We start from the raw sequence: 13,687 nt of genomic DNA, 5'->3' as shown, positions 1-13,687 counted from the left end.
TAAGTGGATAGAGCTGATATGATTTTGTGTGTGTAGCGTGGCATGTGAGCGCGGGACTGTACCTCACGATGCTGGAGCGGCCGGACGACGTGGCCAAAATGCAAATTCCGGAGGAGAACCTGCGGATGTGCGAGCTCTGGGACGCGTACACGAAGCGCAACGTGCCGGACCAGATTGACTCGGGGCTGCGGTGAGCTGCTGCCGCCGCTGCAGCATTGTCCTGTCTGTCGTTTTCGCAAAGTGCGAGAGAGAGAAACGACTTTATTTCTAATACCGGAGTGTGGAGTGTGGGGGACCTGATAGTGGCTGCGTCTGGGCTGAAGCCGGCCTTGCGCGGCCTTGCTTGGTCTTGGTTTTTGTCGTGGTTCTTTACGTCGTTAGATTCGGGTGTTCTGTTCACGCTTAAATTTATTTCTTATTTTCGGCTCGCTCGTTCGTTGTGGGGAGGGTGGATGTGGATAGGAGATATGAAAACATAGCTGGCTAGATATATCGTTTGTCTTTATAGATGGGTAGAAATTCTTATCCCAAGATCCTAAGAGCCATCACGCAGTTCAATGAGTTCAAACCCAACTGCGTTATTCAGGGATTCCATGAGACTCTGAGGCAGCAGGGCACAAGTAGTTCTCCTCCTCAAGATTTTGGAGGCCTCATGCGTTGCAAGATCTACCGCCCATATTGACGGAGCACCAGCATAAGTCCTTCCTCATGTGCCGTAAGATCTACCGGACATATTTGATAATCAATATCACTCCAAGAACATGCAAGACCCATCACTCTTATCAGGACGCGAGTCCTCAAATATGTCAATTCCATCAACAGGATTGAAGTGACCCTTCTTCTGCAAGAACTCGACACGCCCGATCGATCTCGCCTTCTACTAACAAACCAACGACGGTCGTGGCGAGAGTTAATATATTCAGTGTCTCTTCGGGCTCACTTCCATTCTGGACTTCTTATCTCTTCAGAGCCGGAGCTTCTAGTACCGTCCTTCCGACCTCGACTCATCATCCCCAGCCCTTCATTCCTCTCATACCATCGAGCGAATAAGTGTATTACTTAAAAGGGCTAGTTGTAGAACAAACTCTACCAAACACCCGGATATACACGCCCACTATGTGTATTCCCCTCCTCGACCCGCTCGTTACAAGAAGCTTAAACCCAGCCCAAGCCCCAAGACCTTCTTCCTCACTGTCCCAAAAATGCCGAGCACAGCAATGAGAGCGAGAAAACGATGAACCCCCCCTTGCTCATCCACACACGCACACACACACAGACACAGACACACACTCACGCACACTCACACACGCGCACACGCACAACCCTCAAAAAAAGGCACAGCACCAGCGCCACGCCCTCAAAGACAGGAGACATAGCCACTTGGCGCCGGCCTCGCTCGCATACCCTACGCAGCGTAGCATACGCGCCGTACCGTAACTATCTACCCATATACGCACGCCTTACTAGCGCCGAGCAGCCGAGCTTTCTTCCAACAACGGGGGGAGACAACGACGGGCAGGCTAGGTAGAAGCGTGCCGTTGCGCGAAGCGAAGCGAACTGGAACGAGATGAACTGTACTGTACTGGAGGGCCGAAACGCAAAACACATGTGTAAGAAAGGAAAGAAGGGGGGAAGAGGGAAAGCAGGAATTTCGACAATCTGGAAAGGGAAAGGAACGGAGGAAGCAAAAAAGGTAGACTCCAAGAAAGAAAGAAAAAAAGAAAAAAGAAAAAGTCAGGCCAAAAATCAGCCATCCACCGCCATCTCAAAAGGCGAACGCGCCGCCTTCTTTATACCAGAAGCAAGTAAGTAAGCGAGCAAGCAAGCGAGCATCTACTCCTCAGCCTCGAAATCGATGCCCTCAACGCCAAATTCGGAGTCAATATGGCTCTCAGCGCCCACAGCGGCCGCCTGCAAATCATCCAGGGCCCTACGGACCTTGGTGCAAGGCTGGCCCGGACGGAAGCAGAATCTGGGCCAAGGGGCCTTCCATCCCGGGTTGGCCTCGGGCGCCGGCGCGGCCTCAGCCAGGGCCTCGGCGACCGCGCTCGCGGCCCGCTTGACTTTGGTGCAGGGCTGGCCGGGGCGGAAGCAGAAGCGGGGCCAGGGGGCCTTCCAGCCGGGGTTAGCCTCGGGGTCGGCTTCGGGGTCGGCGATGGCCTCGGCGGCCCGCTTGGCCTTGGTGCAGGGCTGGCCGGGGCGGAAGCAGAAGCGCGGCCAGGGGGCCTTCCAGCCCTTGGGGGCCTTGGGGTCGGCCTCGGCTGCGGCGTCGGCGGCGGCGAGGGCTTCGGGCGAGGGCATGGCGGTGCGGCGGTAGAGGGCGAGGTCTGTGTGGGAGAAGCATTAGTACGTGCGTGTGCGTGTGTGGAGCCGCTGGAGGAAAGGGCAGTATGAGGATGGCGTGCGTGTAGGGCAGGGTGCAGTGTAGAGGTACGAAACAATGTAGATAGACAAAAAAACACAGTCACTCACCCTCGCTCTCCTCCCCAAGCACTTTATAAGCGCGCCCAACAGCATCAGCAATCGCATCTGCCGACCTCTTAGCCTTCGTACACGGCTGGCCAGGACGGAAGCAGAAGCGGGGCCAAGGAGCCTTCCAACCCGGCTGGGCCTCAGGGGCAGGCTGAGCAAGCGCCGCAGCCGCAGCATCAGCCGCGCGCTTCAAGTGGCCGAGGTCCGTGACCTCCGCGGCGGGGGAAGCGGCCGCGCTGGCAGCCAGGATGGCGCCGAGGGTAATGCTCGTGAGATGCATCGTGGTGGGTTTTCTTTTTTTCGTTCTTGTAGGTTTGTGTGTGTGTGTGTGTGTGTGTCAGAAGTGGATTCGTTTGTTTGTAATGAGTGACCGGGTCGGTTTGTTGGTGTGGGGGAGAGGGTGCGTGGGCGCGGACTTATAGGCGCGTGGGCGCGGGGGCGCTCAATAAAGAGGCTCAATAAGGCGCTGTTCAGTATAAGGCTTATTGAGTATGATAAAGAGAGCGCGGGGCGTGTAGTGAAGGTTTGTTTCGAGAAGCGGGGCGGGGAGTTGGACAAGCAGCGTGGACGCCGGTCCAGAGGCGGGGAAAGAGAGAGAGCGCTCGTGGACGCGGGTCCAGAGGATGGAAAGTCCTCATAGAACCGAGCCAGCAACGAGGCCTGCGGGTAGTAGCAGGCTGGTAGAACGAAACACCAAGTCAACCTTACCTTTTCCCTCCCCAACGCCCACACGAGCATCCACCTCTTCAATCTCTCCCACCCTCACCACCACCAGCACCACAACTTCCAACATCCTCCTCTTCACCAATACCCATTCCAAAGTGAGATCGCCATCATGAAGACATACCCGTCCGGAAGCAGTGCTCAATAAGACGTCCCATATTGCCCGAAGCGGCTAGCGCGCGCGTCAGGCTCGCTTAAGCACCCCAGCCTCGATCGCCCTTGAGAGAGCCGCTTCGCTTTGAATGAGCAGCAAGATTTCCAGGCCGGCGTGCATCCAGAACACAGGGTACTGTTGGCAGTGGCGCCAGGAACAGAAAGTCGCGTGGGTTGTTGCTTGTTGATTTGTTGTTGGCTCGGGCGATCGCCATCGCCATCGTCTATTGACAGACCAGACAGCCCTGCAGCTCCCCCAATCCCGCGCGAACAAGAACAAAAAACCAACGCCCTGAAACGCGTCTCCCCGCCTTGCGTCTAAACGATGCTCTTGCGCCGCGCTCTCGGGCCATCTATTGTAGTCTCGAATATGCCAAATCAATACATTTCCTCCCTTCTTCCGTTTGTTCATCCATTCATATCCATCCACGAATGGGGTATATGCTCGCAGATAACGCCATACATGCTCGCCACGGCTATTCTCGCTTTCTCGTGTGCACGCTTTTTTCTATGTTTCGCTTCACTTCGCTTCACTTCGCATTGCATCGTGACGTGTTCGTTCCTCGTTCCCGTGAAAGACGCGCACCTCGTTGAAGCCGGTGCGTCATACCTCTCTTCTTCAAGTCGCCTCGGCCTTAGGCTCCGCTTCAACGGCAGCGGCAGCAGTAGGCTCGCGCGGCGCGCCGCCCGGCTTGCGGAACACGGCCTGCATCCAGCAGCGGTACATTTTGAGCTTGCGCTGGCGGTTGACCAGCATGCGACGGTCGACGCCGATGGACACGATATCGAACGCGGGGGTCTGCTCTGACGCGGCCGAGACGGTGCTGCTGCTGGGCTCGTCCGTCGCGGCCGGCGGCGACGGGTTGATGTCCAGCTTCTCGACCTGCGCGGCGACGTCGTCGTGCGCCTTCTCGTCCGTCTGCGTCGACGCCAGCTCTGCCTCCTTCGCCTCGGCAGAGACGGACTGCTGCTCGCTGGCAGACGGCTCGTCCGTCTCTTTCTTCTCCTCGCTCTCCCCGCCCCATATGCGCTCCAGCTCCTCCTTCTCGAAAAAGTAGACCCGCGTGCCGTCGCCGCGCACGTAAAAGTTCTCGTCCATGTAACGCCCCTTCTTGAAGCGGACCTGGGCGAGGTCGCCCCGCCCGTAGTCGCGGAACAAGACGTATCCACCGGGCTTGAGCACGCGGTAGATGTTGCGCACGGCCTGGGCCCACTGAGTGGGCGACAGGGCGGAGAAGATGAAGATCATGAGGACGACGTCGACGCTGTTCTCGGCCACGTGGGGAGGGAGGCTCTGCTCGCCCTCGCCCGCCACGTCCCACACGTCAGCCTGGATCTTTGCGCCGTGGTCGTAGGCCTCGTTGGTGCGGATGACGTCGACGGCCGTCTTGGAGAAGTCGCACGCGTGGATCTTGAAGCTAGGGTTCTCGTTGAGGGCCAGGATCGGGTAGGCCGTGTTGCCGGCGCCGGCGCCGACCTCGAGCATGACGGCCGGCGCGCTGTCGGCCTTGGTGTGCTCGGCCAGGATGGGGAATTCTTGGAACAGCCACTTGCGGTTCTTGAAGAAGTTGTTGGTGTTGTTCTTGTAGAAGAGGTTCCACCACTTGGCGGGGTCCTTGTTGAAGCGGCCCTTGTCGAAGTCGGAGACGGGGCTCTCGCGCTGCCGCGCGTACTGCTCCTCGGCAAACTCCTTGTACGTGTCGTCCGTCTCGACGTGGTCCCACGCGTTGAACTCGAAGATGTTGTCGCCTTCCTCGAGGTAGCGGCTGCCGAACTGGAAGGGGTCGCTGCGCTTCTGGTTGTTGGTCGGGTCGTGCGAGCGCGCCGACGCGGGCTTGCGCACCGGCTGGATGCTGCCGGGCACGCCGTACGTCGAGGGTTGCTGGGTGGCGGGGTCGACGGTCACGGCGAAGCGCATGTGCTCCATGCCCTTGGAGAGCTGGCTGCGGGGCGTCTTGCCCGAGGCATCGGGGGCGGGGGAGTCGGCGGGGGAGTCGGCGGGGGACTCGACAGGGACGTCAGCGGGGGCTTGGTCCGTCATGGCTGGTATAGGCGATGGGTTGTTGGAGGAGAAAGTTTCCAGTCAATAATCAGCGCCAGAAGAAAAACGAAGCCCTAATCGACGGGCAGTTGCCGTAAGCGGGCTAGCTCTGCCAGGGACCAGAAGCCCATGTCTTTGCATCATCATTTATAGTTTCCAGTACCACCACAACGAACAGCGGACCATGAAGAGGCCGAGCTGACACCAATTACCTACACCATCCACCAATTCCTCCTCCAACAACCCCCACCACCACCACCACAACAACAACACCATGGCAACGCTCCGCACGCTCCCCCAGCGCGCCCCGGCCCTCCGCCGACCCCTCCTCCTCCCACCACAACAACCACAGAAGCGATACTTCCTGCCCGCGTTCCCCAACCCCTTCGGCGACAACAGCAGCAGCACCAGCACGCCGCAGACGCTGCACGCAACGCGCACGCTGCCCTACGCCACGCCCGCCATCTACGCCATCATAGCCGACGTGCCGCGCTACGCGGCCTTTGTGCCGTACTGCCAGGACTCGGTCGTGACGCGGTGGTCGCGCCCGGACGGGGTGACGGGCGCGCGCTGGCCCGCCGAAGCCACCCTCTCTGTCGGCTGGAACGCCCTGCGCGAGGACTTTGCCAGCCGCATCTACTGCGCGCCGCCGCGGCCTGAGCAAAGCGAAGGCACTGGCAGGGCTGGCGAAGGCGAGACTGGTGAAGGTGTCGTCGAGGCCGTCGCGGGCGCCAGCCGCTCCCGCTTCTCTCCCGCCCACGTCCCCCACCACGACCTGCAGCACGAGCGCGAGACGGGCGCGCCAGGCACGCTGCTGACGCACCTGCTGACGCGGTGGTCCGTCAAGCCCGTCCCGACTACCTCCACTACTAGCAGCAGCAGCACAGCAGCCCAGCACTCCCAAGTCTCGCTCGACATCGAGTTTGCGTTTGCGAACCCGCTGTACCAGGCCATGAGCGCGGCAGCGACGCCGCACGTGGCGGGCAAGATGATCGAGGCGTTTGAGCGGCGCGTGGAGGAGGTTTTGGGGGGCGGGGCGGGTGTGCCGTGAGGAGAGGGTGGAGAGAGGGGGAGTGATGATGGGCTTTTGCATAGTTTGTGTTAGAGGCTGAGGGAGTGGGAGGAGGCAGCTCGAGATGTGGTCCCCACATGAACATCATGGAAGGACAGGCAGACACGCCCGGGCACAGTCTGCGGCGCACGGAACGGCAGAAGGAGCAACATCTTCTCTCTCTCTCTCTCTCTCTCTCCACCCCACACAAGCAGCAGTACCAGCCACGCACGAAAGAAAGAGCAAGCAAGCAAGCAAGCGCAGTTACATAGCTTTCATTCCTTGCTTGTAGAACGTCTCAGTCTGCTTGACGAAGCGGCAGAAGTTTAATATTTCTGCGACGATCAGGAAGTGGCTTGGGGAGTATTACAAGGACGTATAGGATGCACTGCTTTCGCTCGCAAGGAATTGGTGTTTGCAAGTAGCGAGCTTAAAGCTGCAGCGGCATGATCTGACGCCGTTTCACAAGTGGACAAAGGTACAGTAATGCAGGACTCATCTTCCGACTTGGCGCTCAGCGACGCCCCAGCAATGGCGCGATGCAGAAAGCCACCTAGACGGGAATGGGGATGTAGAAAGCGAACCTCTGGTCCGGGTCATAGCGCCTCTTCAAATGCACCAGCTTCTGCAAGCGCCACGGCTCGTAGCCGTAAATGGATTCAAGCGACTCGTCGCCGGTGCCAAGAGCGTAGTTCACATAGGTAGTCCTTCGGCGGCTTTGTCTTCCCTGGACGAGCACGTGGACCGCGCGGTTGCCCCAGGCGATGATGTCAGAATCCAGGGCAGAGTTCGGGGGATAGCCGATGATGACGGCGCTATATATATACGCGTTGCAGGTCAGCATTGCAAAGAGGGACGTCCGGACTACCAACAACCAGAAACGAACGTACGCGAGGATGTTATCACCGCGATGAGCGTAAGCGGTTGAGTCGGGATCAACAGCCTTTACGCCCTGCACCGAATAGCCTTCGAACACGACGACGCTGTTTTCCTGGATCGCGGGGCTGCGTTTCGATTCCGCTTTGAACAGGGCAAAGACTTGGCGGGTGGCGGTGCCGTTGTACGCTTCCAGGCCGGTGGCGAAGTGCATGCGTGTGAGCCCCTTCTGGCAATCCGGACTCGTTGCGCCGTTGCCCGTTTCGTTTGGGATCTGTGGGTACGGCACGCTGTTGTCGGCAACGAAGGCGGGACCGAGATCTTGGAATGGCTCGAGGTACGGCGCTGCGCTCTCCGGCGCCCCGGCATAGTAGAACGTCAGCTGCACCACTGGCTTTGAAAAATGTGAGCGATGATTCTTCCAGGCCATGTCATGCTTGATACTTACTGCCGTTGTGCTTATAGAGGTGTTCCAAAGAAAAGTCGCGAAATACGAAAGCTCTTTGGGCTGGTTGTTTTCCATTAGCGAATTCAAAGCTTCGCTCACAACTTCTACCTTTTCTTCGGTGAAAATATACTGCGCAAAGTACCATTCGTCCACCGTCCGGCGGTGAATCTGTGCGTGGAAGCTGGTTACTATTCCAAAGTTGTGGCCGGCTCCTCGCATACCCCACCATAGATCTGGATGCGAGTTTTCAGACACTGTAACGGCGCTCCCGTTCGCCAAGACCACGTTCATCGAGATTATTCCATCGGCAATCAAGCCGTAGTGCCCTTGGTAAAGACCGAGTCCGCCTCCAAGGGCGGGGCCTAACAAGCTAACACAAGCGCATGATCCCGTACCTAATATCATATTAGCAATATTAATATGGCGGGGTTTTCACCTATACATAGGTATTAGGCTTTTACTGACTTATAACGTAGCCGGCATCCCACAGGGGTTGCTGGATCTGCTCGGCCCAAACGCCGCCTTGGAGAAAGGCCGACGACGTGTTGGGGAATATTTCGAAGTCGTCGAGCTGTTCCAGCCATATCTCGATGCCGCGGCGGAGTTTGCTTTGCGATGCAGCAATGCCATGGCCCCTGTTGACCGCGAGGAAGGGAACGCCAACTTGGTTCGCAAACTTGACCTATCATGAAACTGATTAGTATAAGCCGCGCGCTGCCATTTACGACGACGAAGCTTCGACAGCTGCCCCATTCACTGCTTGGTTATAACTTACCGTCGTAGCGACATCTTCCTCGGTGCCTACTTGCACCACGACACCGATGTCCGGAGGCTGGTAAGACTGCCACCGCGCAGTGGCATTTGCAAACTTGGGATCGTCCTTGCCGAAGACCGATGCTCGTGAAGAGAGCTGCGGCCCCAGCTGTCGAGCGATGTTTGCCGAACTCGGATGGCCGTCCAAGAATGAATGATTGGCTGTGGCAAGCACATTCGCGACAACCAAGCTGCCAAGCACAATTCGCTCCCACGACACGCCCAAGGAATCCATCTTGACCAGCTAGCTTGCTTTTCCCAGCTGCGATGGACTAACTTGGCTCGTTTATATCTCTGGTGACAAGCACGCCAGACTGGGTATGTTTTCGCGTCCGGGCCCGAAGACCGAGGCGCCAGGTCGGAGGCCTCGGGGCTGGAGTCCGAAGTGTGGGTACCTAGTACGTTACCTACCTTCCTTTCTAGGAGCACACTAATCCCGTATCCGTGTATACGCCTTAGCCGGTCCCTATAGTTAGATTCCCTTCTTAAGTTATAAGGCTTTACGAGCCGTCTATCCGTACTATTACTTCCGCAGCAGGAAGAGATAATAGAAAAGTACTAGCTAGTTAGGTAATACGTAATACAAAATATAAAAGGTATCCTATATCTATAGATAGGTAGGTACAGATACAGATATAGACACAGAAACAGACAGATAATTAGGAATAGACATACATCATACAGACATATATTATACACCAACCTACGCACCCACTCACCCACTCAACCAACCAACCAACCAACCAACCAACCAACCAACCAACCAACCAACCACACAACCAACAAACAAACTAAACCAAACAAACACGAGAACAAATATCTCTCTTCGGATATATATATATATATATATCTGTATATATATGTGTGTATACTAATCTAATCATATCATGCAAGCCATAACCATAACCATAACCATAACCTCATCATCCTATCCCATCCCATCCCATCCCATCCCATCCCATCACCACGCCGTGCTATTCCATCACCATGCTATCCATCCCGACCAGCCATCACCTCGTTCGTTAATCCCCCAAACCGACCGCAATGAAGCAAAAGCAAGCAAGCAAGCGCGTCGCGCCGCCATACATAACCCACCCCAACCACCACACACGCAAACGCAAATGCAAACGCAAAAAAAAAAAAAAAGCCACCAGGGCCGTCCCTTCCCTTCCCTCCTCAGCCATTACCCCCACCCCACTCATCTGAACAATCTCACTCCAATCTCACCCCTCACAAAAACCGCCTCCGTCCCTCACCAGCAGCGCGGCCCTTCCCCTTAAAATCGACCCCATAAGCCGCAGGCGCGGGCCTAGGCGGGCTACGCGGGCCATGCAGTCCGCTGGCGCCAACGCCACCCACGCCGTTCACGACGCCGGGGTGCAGGTTCGAGGCTTCGTAGCCGGCGTTGTATCCACCATAGCCACCGCCGGTCTCGTTACGAGGGATCCCCGCATTCTCCATCAGCTGCGAGAACGTCGTCTGCGTCGTCAGGGGCCTGCGCCGCTCCGGCACGCCGAGGTACGCGCCGCCTGCCGCAGAGGACTCGCCGGCATTGCCGCCGTTATTGGCAGTGGGCATGGCGCGCGCAAAGGGTGCGCGAGGAGGAGCCAGCAAGCTGTCGCGGTCCTGGCCGTGCGGACGGTTCAGCTCGGCGACCGACGGCGGCGTAGAGACGTAGTACGTAGCCGCGGGCGCGGGCATGAGCACGTCGATCGTCTCGGTGCTGCCCGTGCGCGCGGTGCCGGGCCGGCTGTCGCTGCCGTACGTCGTGTAGTTAGGGTTTGGGGTAGTGGCGCTGGCGCTGGCGCTGCGGCTGTGCCTGCTCCCGCCCGCACTGCGGCCCCCCGCGCTGCGCCCCCCAACGCTGCCAGAGGCGCGCCGGCTGGGTGTTGCTGTCGCGGCGCTGGCGCTGCGCGCGTGCCCGTTGCTGTGCCGGCTGCTGGTGCTGGGGCCGTTGAGGCGCGCGCGCGAGCTGTCCGAGCGCTGCGAGGCGCCGCGCTGGGGCTGGGACCCGGACGGCGAGGGGCGCTGGGCGCTGAAGCGGCGGATCGGGGGGATGGGCTGGGGCGGCATTTCCGGGATCGTGGGGACGGGCGGCACGAAGCCCGTGCCGGGCGTGGCGTTTCCGCCGCCCGGCGTGGGCGTGTACGGCGCGGCTGTGGCGCGCGAGTAGACGCTCGAGCGCGGCCGGGGCAGGTGCAGCGAGGAGCGCGAGAACAGGCTCTTGATGCGGGGCAGGGGCGCGAGGGGCGACTTCTCCATCTCCGGGCGGGGCGAGGGCCCTGCGCGCACGTTGGCGCTGTACCCGAAGCCGTAGTGGTCGTGGGGCGTCTGCTGCACGCTGTTGGCCGCGACGGTATTCTTGCGGTAGATGTTGCCCTCCTTGAGGCTAAAGGGCGAGGACAAGCCCATGGTCGTGCCGATGCTGGGCGCTGCGTGCGGGCTCGCCGCGTCGCGCCGCAGGAACTCGCTCCGCCCGCTTAGCGACGGGTTGTAGATGGGGTCGCTGACCGTGCGGCTCACGGGCCCAAAGTCCCCGCTGAACTTCTTCTTCTCGCTGAGCGCACCGCCGAAGCTGCTACGGCTGCCGACGGTGCCGCCGCGGCGACGCTTCATGAACCACAGCACCAGGCCGATGAGAAGCGCGCCGGCGGCGAGACCGCCAATGACACCGCCTGCGATGGCGCCCTTGTTAGTGGCGCCAGTGTGACTGTCACCGTCGTCGTCCTTGTCGTTGTCGTCAGTAGTCGCGGGGGTCGCCGTCGAGCTAGAGGACGCGCTGGCGGCCGCCGTGCTGGACGCGGCAGTGGGCAGTGCCGCGATGGAAGTGGAAGAAGGAACGGACGAGCTGGCACTGCTGCTGCTGCTGCTGCTGCTGCTGGACGGGTCAGGCGAGCCCACGGTGGAGCTGATGGTCATGCTGCAGAGGCCATTCTCACACTCGTAACCCAGCGGGCAGCACTGGGTACCGCAAGTAGTGAGGGTAGCGGTGAGGTTGGTCGTGTGGATGGCGTTGGACGGGTGAGCAGTGGCGTCCTGCTGGGTGAGGTCGCAGGTGATGGGCCGGATGTACTGGCAGTTCTGGCCGGTAGGGCAGCAAATGACCGTCTCGGCGACCGTGTTGGTTGAGTTGTTGCCGATCGAGGTGCACGTCGTGTCGGAGGGACAGCAGAAGGAACTGGGGAAGCCGGCACCACAGTGCGAGAGCGAGCTGTCACCACCACAAGTTTCCGCCCGCGGAAGCAGCCCGATGGCCTGCGCAGCATCCAGTGCTATGGCGAGGGCCGAGGTGGTGGGCACGGTGGTCGACAGCAGGCACACGACCGACAGCTTCTGGAAGGTTGAGGGCCCCATTTTCGAGGATTAGAAAAGAAAGGCAGTGGAGATAGTCGACCAGCGGCTATCCGAGAAAGGAAACAATAGAGAGAAAGAAACGCGCGCGGCGCTTAACGACGGGGAGGGAATGGAAAAAGAGACCCAACAGCGAGGCCGGGCGGGGCGGGGGGGATATATGGGAAGGCGCACGGGTGCACGCTGTCCATGACGGCGAGACCATCAGGTCCTGCGTTGTTGGGCAAGAATGGGTGGCTCTGCTTGCACAGCTGGCACTGCGTGGGGATGAAACGGTGTTTGGGGAGCTGGTAGCGCGGGCGTCAAGACTGGCTGTGGTTGGCTGGAGGCGACGCGAAAAAGGCGCCGAGGCTGCGGTGGCCGGGAAGCTCGGGGTCTCGGTGGCACGGTGGAAAATGTTCCATCGTGCATTGTCGGCACATCAAAGACGACGTTGACGACGACGAACCCCCATCCGCCGACCCGTCCGTCTGCCCATCATGCTGTCGCGCTCATTACGCTCGCCCCTGCTGCGCGCCACCTGCCGCTCCGCCATTGCCTCGCAGCGCCGCTTCAAGCATGAAATGCCCGTCCTCACCAACTACGGCGACATGTTTGCCCAGCACGGCGTGCCCAACCTGCTGTCGCCCGACGGCTTCAAGCTGGCCTGGACCGACTACCAGCAGATGATGCTGGACCGCCTGTCCACCATGACTGCAGGTGCGCCTCCTCCTTCTCCTCCACCACACGAGACACCCCAAGCTGAGAACTGCATGACGCGCTAGACACGACGCTCGAACGCGACCAGCCGCAATCGGTGCTGCTGCAAGTGGCGCGCCTGCCCCAGCTGGCCGCAACCTTCAACTACGCCTCGATGGCCTACAACAACCACATGTTCTTCCGCACGCTGGCGCCGCAAACGGTGCCCATCCCCGCCGAGCTAAACGACGCGCTGCTGGGCTCCTTCTCGTCCATCGAGACGCTGAAGGCCGACTTCCTCGCAACCGCAAACGCCATGTTCGGCCCGGGCTTCGTGTGGCTCGTCTACCAGCGCCGCGCGCAGCAGACGGGCGCCGGTGCCTTCCGCATCCTGCCCACGTACCTGGCCGGCTCGCCCCTCAGCGAGGCCCACTGGCGCCAGCAGCCCGTCGACATGAACACGCAGAACGCGATGAGCGTGGGCGGCCTGTCGGGCGTCGATTTTGCCGCCCAGCAGCACCAGCAGCAGCACCAGCAGCAGGGCGACGCGCACGGCACTGCTGGCGGCTTTGGGCCCCACAGCCTTGCCGGCAAGGAGGCCCGCAGGCGCGCTCCTGGCGGCGCCGATGTCCACCCCGTTCTTTGCGTTAATACGTGGGAGCATGTCTGGCTCCAGGACTATGGCATCGATGGCAAGGCCGACTTCCTCGAGAACTGGTGGGACCGCATCAACTGGAACGAGGTGCACGCCCTCACGCCCCCCGACGCCATGAAGGGCGGCCGCTTGACTGGCGGCGTGTTTAACGCTATTGGGGTGTAAAAGTGGGCGACTAGGGCGCGAGCTATGGAGTGAGTCGAGGTGGTGGTGGTGGTGGTGGGAGGGCGGCTGCGTGGGCGGGGGGAGAGCGAGCGTGAGTGAGCTAGTGAGCCCGAGTGAGCTAGTGAGCAACCCAGCGCGCCAGCCTTAGGACGGGAAAGAGGATGAGAAAGCGAGCGAGAGCGAGAGGGAAACGGACAGACGCCGAGACAGCAGTAGCGCCAAGTCTCAAAAGAGCGAGAAAAAAGGAGAGAGAAAAGAGAC

At 59.9% G+C, this 13,687-nt stretch overlaps 8 protein-coding genes across 8 annotated transcripts in view; 4 read left to right on the top strand and 4 right to left on the bottom strand.

The window, feature by feature from the left end:
• The window catches only part of K452DRAFT_351271 (multicopper oxidase), a gene marked incomplete at its 5' end in the record, with an annotated part of 2,588 nt that extends 1,984 nt beyond the window's left edge, over positions 1–604 (top strand). Inside the window, one exon of the mRNA XM_033545709.1 lies at positions 37–604. Coding sequence (XP_033397478.1) covers positions 37–194 — 158 coding nt within the window. The 3' untranslated portion in view covers positions 195–604. The remainder of the gene's footprint in view (positions 1–36) is intronic.
• A 538-nt stretch (positions 605–1,142) lies between these two features.
• On the top strand, positions 1,143–1,706 carry K452DRAFT_33477 (uncharacterized protein). Its single transcript, XM_033545207.1, has one exon. It carries the CDS (start codon positions 1,235–1,237, stop codon positions 1,526–1,528), a length of 294 nt encoding a protein of 97 aa, XP_033397477.1. The 5' UTR covers positions 1,143–1,234; the 3' UTR covers positions 1,529–1,706.
• A 127-nt stretch (positions 1,707–1,833) lies between these two features.
• Positions 1,834–2,752, bottom strand: K452DRAFT_308831 (uncharacterized protein; the record flags this gene model as incomplete). Its single annotated transcript, XM_033543195.1, has 2 exons — positions 1,834–2,327; positions 2,473–2,752. 2 exons carry the CDS (start codon positions 2,750–2,752, stop codon positions 1,834–1,836), a joined length of 774 nt encoding a protein of 257 aa, XP_033397476.1.
• Positions 2,753–3,967: 1,215 nt separating this feature from the next.
• Positions 3,968–5,401, bottom strand: K452DRAFT_271512 (uncharacterized protein; the record flags this gene model as incomplete). Its single annotated transcript, XM_033539039.1, has 2 exons — positions 4,310–5,401; positions 3,968–4,147 (listed from the first exon to the last, which is right to left on the bottom strand). Exons 1-2 carry the CDS (start codon positions 5,387–5,389, stop codon positions 3,968–3,970), a joined length of 1,260 nt encoding a protein of 419 aa, XP_033397475.1. The 5' UTR covers positions 5,390–5,401.
• A 406-nt stretch (positions 5,402–5,807) lies between these two features.
• K452DRAFT_194769 (uncharacterized protein) lies at positions 5,808–6,428 on the top strand (the record flags this gene model as incomplete). Its single annotated transcript, XM_033535925.1, has 1 exon — positions 5,808–6,428. A coding segment is annotated over one exon (621 nt), but the record flags the coding sequence as incomplete, so codon positions are not given.
• Positions 6,429–6,993: 565 nt separating this feature from the next.
• On the bottom strand, positions 6,994–8,812 carry K452DRAFT_298427 (uncharacterized protein; the record flags this gene model as incomplete). The annotated part of the gene is made up of 5 exons (XM_033542121.1): positions 6,994–7,255; positions 7,331–7,710; positions 7,765–8,159; positions 8,230–8,446; positions 8,540–8,812. 5 exons carry the CDS (start codon positions 8,810–8,812, stop codon positions 6,994–6,996), a joined length of 1,527 nt encoding a protein of 508 aa, XP_033397473.1.
• A 995-nt stretch (positions 8,813–9,807) lies between these two features.
• K452DRAFT_308827 (uncharacterized protein) lies at positions 9,808–11,931 on the bottom strand (the record flags this gene model as incomplete). Its single annotated transcript, XM_033543194.1, has 1 exon — positions 9,808–11,931. One exon carries the CDS (start codon positions 11,929–11,931, stop codon positions 9,808–9,810), a length of 2,124 nt encoding a protein of 707 aa, XP_033397472.1.
• Positions 11,932–12,596: 665 nt separating this feature from the next.
• Positions 12,597–13,515, top strand: K452DRAFT_287718 (uncharacterized protein). Its single transcript, XM_033540526.1, has one exon. The coding sequence runs from the start codon at positions 12,782–12,784 to the stop codon at positions 13,424–13,426; it is 645 nt and encodes a 214-aa protein (XP_033397471.1). The 5' UTR covers positions 12,597–12,781; the 3' UTR covers positions 13,427–13,515.
• The last annotated feature ends 172 nt before the right edge of the window (positions 13,516–13,687 follow it).

Source organism: Aplosporella prunicola (assembly GCF_010093885.1).
Source record: "Aplosporella prunicola CBS 121167 unplaced genomic scaffold K452scaffold_13, whole genome shotgun sequence".
In the NCBI taxonomy this organism is placed as follows: domain Eukaryota; kingdom Fungi; phylum Ascomycota; class Dothideomycetes; order Botryosphaeriales; family Aplosporellaceae; genus Aplosporella; species Aplosporella prunicola.
The sequence above is the reverse complement of the archived record's forward strand: the minus strand, read 5'-3'. Positions and strand labels throughout refer to the sequence as shown.

Coding starts and splice junctions, on each gene's coding strand:
- K452DRAFT_33477 (XM_033545207.1), top strand. CDS start 1,235: ATGAACCCCCCCTTGCTCATCCACACACGCACACACACACAGACACAG.
- K452DRAFT_287718 (XM_033540526.1), top strand. CDS start 12,782: ATGGCCTACAACAACCACATGTTCTTCCGCACGCTGGCGCCGCAAACG.